At 32.3% G+C, this 8,217-nt stretch overlaps 1 protein-coding gene across 3 annotated transcripts; it reads right to left on the bottom strand.

Moving 5' to 3' along the window:
- Nucleotides 1-2,807: 2,807 nt before the first annotated feature.
- LOC18044347 (protein MHF1 homolog) lies at nt 2,808-7,889 on the bottom strand. 3 transcript variants are annotated; one of them, XM_024186225.1, is made up of 5 exons: nt 7,718-7,889; nt 7,550-7,621; nt 6,197-6,277; nt 5,713-5,875; nt 2,808-3,048 (listed from the first exon to the last, which is right to left on the bottom strand). In XM_024186225.1, exons 1-4 carry the CDS (start codon nt 7,839-7,841, stop codon nt 5,727-5,729), a joined length of 426 nt encoding a protein of 141 aa, XP_024041993.1. In that variant the 5' UTR covers nt 7,842-7,889; the 3' UTR covers nt 2,808-3,048; nt 5,713-5,726. The 3 variants fall into 3 exon arrangements, with proteins under 3 accessions (XP_024041993.1, XP_024041992.1, XP_006436956.1); XM_024186224.1 differs by lacking the exon at nt 2,808-3,048 and adding an exon at nt 3,909-4,182; XM_006436893.2 differs by lacking the exon at nt 2,808-3,048 and having other exon boundaries at nt 5,588-5,875.
- Between the last annotated feature and the right edge of the window lie 328 nt (nt 7,890-8,217).

The raw sequence follows: 8,217 nt of genomic DNA, 5'->3' as shown, positions 1-8,217 counted from the left end.
GAGAATCAAAATAAATTATTTACTTGAACTGTAAGAATTGGAATGTGAATGAGTTAGAATCCCATTGATGTGTTTAATTTATCTTGGAATCGAATCATAATAAGTGAATTGTTTCAAGTTACTAAAATGTCCTTAGTTAATTATAATAATAACTACTGCTATTATTATTATTATTTGTGATTTTTATTATTATAAAAATGATTAATAATAATAATATTATTAAAATAATATGATTAATAATATATTAAAGTACCTTTTGTTAATCATTATCATTTGATGATGATGATGATTAAAAAATAAATAATAGTAATAATTAATAAATTAATAACAACAACAACAACAACAATAATAAATTTTATAAAAATAAAAATAAAAAGAATTAATAATAATAATAACAACAACAACCATAACTGAATTCCATAATTATAATAAATTTTCAATTTTTTTAATATATATTCAAGAACTATAATTATTAATATATTATTGTTAATAGTATATTAATATATTAATTAATAGTACTATTTATATTAATTAGTTAATATTAATAGATGAATTAATAATTAATATATTAATATTAATATTAATATATAATTATTGTGATTATTTATTCAAAAATTATAAATATTAATAATTATTGTTAATAATATATTAATATGTTAATTAATTAAATGAAGATAAAGTGGGTATTTAAATTTTGAAAGAAGGTAAAATGGTCAATCTAAAAAAATGAGAGTCTAACCACTTGAGCTAAGATCAAGTGGCTAGAGTCACTCCCTCACAAATGTGAGGGAAGTGATTTGTGAGGGAAGTAGTTCGAGTCCGTAGACGTATTGTAAGGATTTAATTTACATTTCTTTTTTCGGAGTCCCAGAGCTTGAGTGAAAGCAGTGTTTCTTTCAGGATGAGAGTTGATGTATCTCGAATATTTGAGAGGATTAAAAATTTGAATAATGCGATATTAAAATTGATGTAAACGGATCTTAATATTTATATAATTATAAATACCATGAGTAATATTTGTCATTAAAAAAAAATAAATGAGAGTCTCATTCCCGATCTTTGAATTACATGTACTTGGTACCACACTAGCGGTCAAGCACTAACCACCCCTCGTACGGTCAGGAGTTGCACAATGGCGTTAGCAATTGGCCCCGAGAAAAGGCCTGGAAATAGATTAGGTCAGGCTTCAAGTGATATGATGGAACCATGTGAGCCGCACGATGTAACCATGACATTGACCATCAAAGGCTCAGAAACAGAAAAAAGACATCCTTGCGAACAACGAGTACAAATGATTTCAGAGAATCTTGATTCAGGTGTCAGCACAGTACCCACGCGCTAGCACGCGCGTCGCCGAGATGAAACATCAACCGTTTTTTGGGAACAAATTATAACCCAGGCTAGGGATGGCAATGGGGAGGGGAGGGGAGGGGACCGATCTCCCCGTACCCATCCCCGATATTTTGCGTATGTCCCCGTCCCCTCCCCGTCCCCGTCAGAATTACTTGAGAGAATCCCCATCCCCTCCCCGAATAATAACAGGGGATCCCCGAGGGTCCCCGATCCCCGAATAACTAATACATTTTTTTTTCAATTTTGAGTTAATCATATTAAAATAAAAAATTCAAATAAAAGTAAAGTTCAAAATATATCTTACATTAATATATATTACAAAAGTCACATACATTAAATTAGTAAGTAACGCAACATGCAAGGAATACAAAATTCTTTTACAAACTATCATAAACAAATTAATAGTTTAATACAGAATTGTTACAAATAAAATCGAATTTAGATTCAAAATTAACTTTTTCAATGGTGGCGTGGGCACTTTATAAATGTGGATTATTCCTTTTACAACACAATAGTTAAATCGGAGCAAATCAAAAGCAAATATTAGATTAGATTAGATTAGATTAGATATTAAAATTGTGATTCGCTGTGGGCAATTATAACATCTAAAAATAAATAAAAAATAGATTTAAGTTTAAAATATTTAAAGAATATTAAAATTAAAAAAAATGTTTGGCTAATAGAATCTACTCGATCTTTTTAATGTCCTAAATAAAAATTTAGGACTTTAATTAGTTAATTAGGCCTAAAAGTTTAATAGTATAAATATTTCGATATTTTTTATTTTTACCAATATTTATAATTTTATTATTTATTTACTAGTAATTTTAAAAAATTAAAATAAAATTAAAAATTAAAATGGGGAAATGGGTAGGGGATGGGGATTCCACCTCATCCCCGTCCCCTCCCCGAATAAGAAATTGGGTAAAAAAATTTCCCCGCCCCCTCCCCGAATAAGAAATTGGGTATGAAATTATCCCCATACCCTCCCCGAATGGGGAAAATCCCCGAGGGTACCCGTCCCCGTGGGGATTTTTGCCATCCCTAACCCAGGCCAGGACAGAGAGCTTTTGAATTATATTCAACAAATTTAACTTTTAATGAGCCACGGTATGTGTTGCGAATAAAGGTTTTTTTTTTTTTTTTTTTAAATTTGAATGTGTTTATTGTCTGAGATAGCTAGGATGCATAGATTATGCCATATTCAAAAAATTCTCAGAACCATTTTTTTAAGAGATTCATAATATTTATTGCTAGATTAACCGAGACTTGAGTCATGACTTCCGTAAAACCCTTACACATTATATTCGATTCAGCCGTGTGGCCAATTGTATTTAACTATGACGTGACTTGTATCAACTGCTTTTGGCTCTTTTAATGCAATTTTGGATTTACTATTTTTTTTCAAAAAAAAAAAAAAAAAAAAGGCTAAGCATTTGAGTCTGAGAGGCGCGTTTTGAACAAAAGATGCGTTGGGTGTGTGAATGTGCACTAAATTGAAGAAAATGCTTGTGACACAAGACACTCGTTATCTTCTGCGCATATTTGCCGCATCGAGAGAAACTGCCAGAAAGTAATTCAGTTTCGGTTTCATTTCCACCTCCAACTGCGTGACCTGACGACCTTTTCAAAGCTTAATTCAATTGCAAGCAATTTAGTTGAATAGCCTTCCCGCTCTTTATTTACCCGTTGAAACTGAAAAAAAAGTCTTTATCATTTTTCACGAGTTCTCATTTCAAAATCAAAAAGTTTCTGCCAAACATACAAACAAAATATTAAATTTGTAAGTTGCAACAATCCACTGACTGTGGCAACACTCATGTGTCGCAGAGTAATTCGATTATTCGAGTTTAACTGTTCGAAAATATATCTGATTCGTCGTGAGTTCAGATATTTAAACTATATTGTTGAAAATTTGACTTATGAAATTTCTAAATATAAGTAAATTTGTAATTATGGTGTATTTAAAAAAGAAAAATCTTAGAGTTATCAGAATGATCAGTTTTTTCTTTGACAAAATTTACCGATAATCTCCAAATGAATTGGTCTAAGAATTAATAATATCCTTTCATCATTTTTTTTTTGAAATTTGCTAAACAAATGTTCATAAGACAGCAAATCAAATGTGCAGTTTTGGTAAAAAGAACAAAAGCATTCTTTCAAAAAAAAAAAAAAAAAAGAACAAAAGCATCCAAAAAGAGATACCTAAATATAGAGAGCATATACCTAATGTGCACATGGGCGGATGGTACAATAATCAAATCTAAGACGTAATCAACTTCAACTGGTTCTCGTTGCCCTCAAACGATTCATATTTCTTTTGAATCTTTTAAAAACAATTTGCAGCACCCGAATAAAATTTTTGTGATTTTGAATTGGACCGAATGCAAAATTTAATCAAATTAATGAACTGTAAACATCAAGAGACTTGCTTCACAGGATCCAATTTGCCTCAAAAAATTACCAGTCAGTTGAGTGGTATTTGACCTCACTATAAATTCTTGAACGAGATGTGACATATTTTTCATATTTGAAAATGATTCAATTTGCGTTGTGTGGTCTAAATCATACCAAGATGTGACATTAACAGCCCACCTATATTGAATACCCAAACACATCCATTTCATGGGAGCTTGTGGACTAAACAGATAGGGTACCCATCCAATATATAAAATTTATTTGACAAAGAGTTAAAGATATAGTCATCCATTTTTCTGAGGGACCACAATTTCCGCGAGCAACCATATTAATGATAAGGAATGTATTTTTACTATGGTACTAATACTTGCTCTCCTATTCTTTCCGAGCTTGACTGAAGAAGAGCTGCGGCTGTAAAACAAAAAAAAAATGTATTCCAATTTGGGCCGAGAACCATATATGATTTGTCAGCTTGCATACCTATCTTTTTTACAATCATACTCGTGCAATAATAAAAAATATACTCCATTTCTTTAAAAGTTAAATAAAGATAGATATATTAGTAGTTAATATTTTATTTTATTTCATTCAAGACATAATGATGCATTTGAAACTAGTTTTTAAAATTGTCAAAAACACTTCCAAGTTTCAATTCTTGTAATTGCTTTGCAATGTTTTGACTGAAATGAATAAAGTACATTAAAAGTAGTTTTCAAAGATTATCTTCTTATATTTTTTGTTTAAATATTATATAGCTCAATGTCACCACTCGACCTATCATTGGTTTTTATTTTCAAAAATTTGTTTGATACATAGTGAAATCCAACAAAATTGAACTAATTATAAACAAAACTTTGAAGCTTCGTCATTTGTTGATAGGATCCATCTGTTATCATTCGCTTGTGTTTAATTTTTTCTCCTCTGTATTATTTATTTCCTATAATAATAATAATACTAAGTGCAAATCAATTTTTAATCTCCCTAACTAAACCAAAGTTTGAACATTAGTGGCCAGCCAAAGAAGACAAGGAAAACACTTAGCCAAGCTCAGGGGCAAAATATATCCTATAAAATATAAATTGCAGTGGACTCTAGTTCTTTTTCCCTAAAATTTATGATTTCCGGTTATAGGGCACATCAGTAGTTTGTTCAAAGTGCAATAAGGTCCTCTCCTTACAAAGTTGGGCCAAGTCTGAACTAAAGTGGTCCACATGATTTGAAGGCCCAACTTGGACTCACAATCTCGTATCTAGATATCCCACCCTTGATGTTGATGGCTACAAAATTACCGAACTCAGCAGTTTCCACGAGAAAGGTTCCTTATGATCCTATTAGCACCAATATATCATCCTCTTAAAACCATTATTGATATTTACAATATCACCTCTTCTCTCAAATTTCATCAAACAATATTCATGACTCATCAACTGCGACCTGAAAATCTATTAAACGCTTCCTCCAAGTCATCAGGGTTACCCATAGTTGAAAATTAATCAACTTCTCGGTAACTGAGAAATTGCTAAAGCTTCAGCTTAATTTGGGAATATAATGATGTAAATTGGTATAGGTTGTGTTTAGAAAGAAATTAGTAACGAGAATGTCCAAGTCATGATCAAGAAATGGATGGACTCCAAAACGGCCAAACTTCAATTTTGAGATACTGTCTTTACTCTTTAGTAGAAATTAGTATCAAGCAACAAACATAATACAAACCATACTATAATCCTAAACACCCTTCGACTTAAACTTATCTTGTTGATCAGGTTTTCAGCAATTTAAGAAAATTATAAGTATATAGATATAGTACTTTCAGAGAAATACAAATGCAATTCATTTTACAGATAAGAAAGATTTGGATAACAAGTAGAGAAGTCATTGTTGAAGTGTTATTTAATTATCAAAGAATAATAGGCCTTCATTACCAAATGCGAGTGCACATACCTGGAAGTCCTGACTTAGAGATCAGGTACTTGCACGACATTGGTAGTAGTTATGTCTTCCCTTGTTGAAGATTTCTTCCGTTTCCTTTCAGATCGTGGTTCTTTAGCTTTCAAATCATTGCGAAAGGACCTTAAAGTGGCGGCCAGATGTTCATTCCTATGTGCTAAAACCAAATTACACCAGTCTTAAAACATTCACAGAAATTAAAAAAGTTTCTAGCTAATCCAAATGTAAACATAAATATATGCCATTTCTCCCCTTCTCTCAACCCTGGCATATCTCTCTCTCTCTCTCTCTCTCTCTCACTTTTGCATAATCATGATTGCAAATATGTGCCATGGTAACAGAGCAGGGATTTTGAATATCTTGGTCAAGAGCAAGAAATGCTTAGGCTGTGTCTTCTGGTGAAATAAATGTTCATTCATAACATTCAGACACCTTGATGCTAATGGTCCTAGCAAAGTCATGACCGAGGAACACTCACCTGAAAGTATGACATCTTCCATTCTCACAGATTTACGTCCAGCATGCTGTGCAAATAGCTCAAGGTCCTTTGAAAGCTGTTCTGCATTTCAAAAGAGTATCTTCCTGATTAGTTCGGCCAGGCTTGGCTTAGCAATCTTCAAAGAGCATTAAAATGGCACGGTTGGTGCGGAAAAAAACTTCACCATCTCAAGTTTTCAAAGAAGTTGTAAAGGTTATGCATCATTGTCCAATAGTGATGCTTAATGTCACTACTTTCCTTAAGGGAGATGAAGTACAAATGTCAAATATAAAATTTGATTGAAAGTAACTGAATTCTAAAACCAATTCAAGAAAAACACATGGTTTCTGGACTTATATGCTTAATTTATAGTAAAATCTTGCTCTGTTCAATGAAGAAACAGTGGTGGAGACTCAAGCTGCTGGGCGAAACAGAACAGCTGCAAACTGTGTGAAAGAGAGAAAACACTCTTTCTTGTAGCTAGCCAAAAATTAAATGATCACTCAGTAGACTAGCTATCACATATGCAATAAGAGGTTGAGAGTAAAATCTTAAATTTGGACTAGTAGGAGGTTGAGAAAACACTCTTTCATCGTTGATTGAGAAAGTTTTTCTGATATAGTTAAAGCAACATGTGATTTGCCCTTTTTCATCAACAACTCCTCTTTGAAAAACGATGGCAGCGTCCATAACCATCAATTCGTCACAATAGTCAGTCATCTCATGATATGCTTAATAAGCCCATCATATCGAGCAGTGTGTAGACTCATGGCATTTGCAATCTCAAGTTGGTAGTCCTGTTTGCCTATCAAACTTAGTAAGCTTCTTAACAATGGTTCCTAGAATGACCTTAACATCAACAAATATGGGAAACTTGTTCTCAAAGCTGTGTCAGCAATACATCTCATGATTACAACCCAAAAAAAGATTCAAACAAAAGGTTGCCAATTCCTTGTAAAAGACTTGCCCATCAAGGAGAGTTTGAGCACAGGGTTTGGAAGCTGCCTTAGTCATTAAGGTCATATCTATATTCAGTGGCCAATTAGATGATAACGTGATTCATATCAATCTTCATAGTTAGGTTTATTGATTACGTTGATGGCATCTAAATTGATCAATCTTTAACAAATTTCGTCACAGATGCATAACCAAAATTACATTACGAAAATAAAAATAAAGTTGCATTCTAAACTTTCAAAGTAACGGCACAAATACTAAATAAATACGTTCAAAAAAAAAAAAATTAGTTGTTCTCTAATAACCTAATTCCATTGATAGTACAGAAAAAAATTGAACGCTGTACAATCAATCTCAATTCAATAGCAATGACGATGATTATGATGCGATCTATACCTGTGTATTTGAATGCCAAATCTGAAATACAAGCTATAATCGGTTTCGATATCTCCATGCCGATTTGATTGGCTGCTTGATTAGCCAGAAAAAGAAAAAAAATTGAAAACGCTGCATTTGATTGATATGTCTTCATATTCAAATTTATAATTTTGGAAAGGACGAAACCTTCGGCTTCGGCGATGGAGATGGTGGAGAGTCGAAATCGGTCTCTCAATATTTCGGTTACCGAAGCGTCTTCTTCGTGTTGTTGTTTTCTCTCTTCATCGATTCCGATTGTTTCTTCTTCCATTTGCAAGCTACTGGTTCTAGGGCTTCGTCAATTTGGCTATCGATATATATATATATATATATATATATACATATATACATATACATACCCGTACGTTGCCGTAGAAGAAAGGCGCGGGAAAGAAACGGGATTAAACGCAGCGTTTTTGGTAAATGGCTTTGAACGTTAAGCACGCCGTTACGCTGAATTATATAATTCGTTTATTAATAATCCGTATTCATTTAGAAACCTTAGCCTTGCATGAAATATGGGATAATATGATAAGTATCACAATTTAAAATTCCCATTAAATTTAAGATTACGAGCAATCGATGATTGATTGGTCAACATATTAAGTATTTTTTTTTCCTTTGGTAGAGAATCTAGTCATCAATGA

The sequence above is a fragment of the Citrus clementina genome, unplaced genomic scaffold (assembly GCF_000493195.1).
Source record: "Citrus clementina cultivar Clemenules unplaced genomic scaffold, Citrus_clementina_v1.0 scaffold_4, whole genome shotgun sequence".
In the NCBI taxonomy this organism is placed as follows: Eukaryota; Viridiplantae; Streptophyta; class Magnoliopsida; order Sapindales; family Rutaceae; genus Citrus; species Citrus x clementina.
The sequence above is the reverse complement of the archived record's forward strand: the minus strand, read 5'-3'. Positions and strand labels throughout refer to the sequence as shown.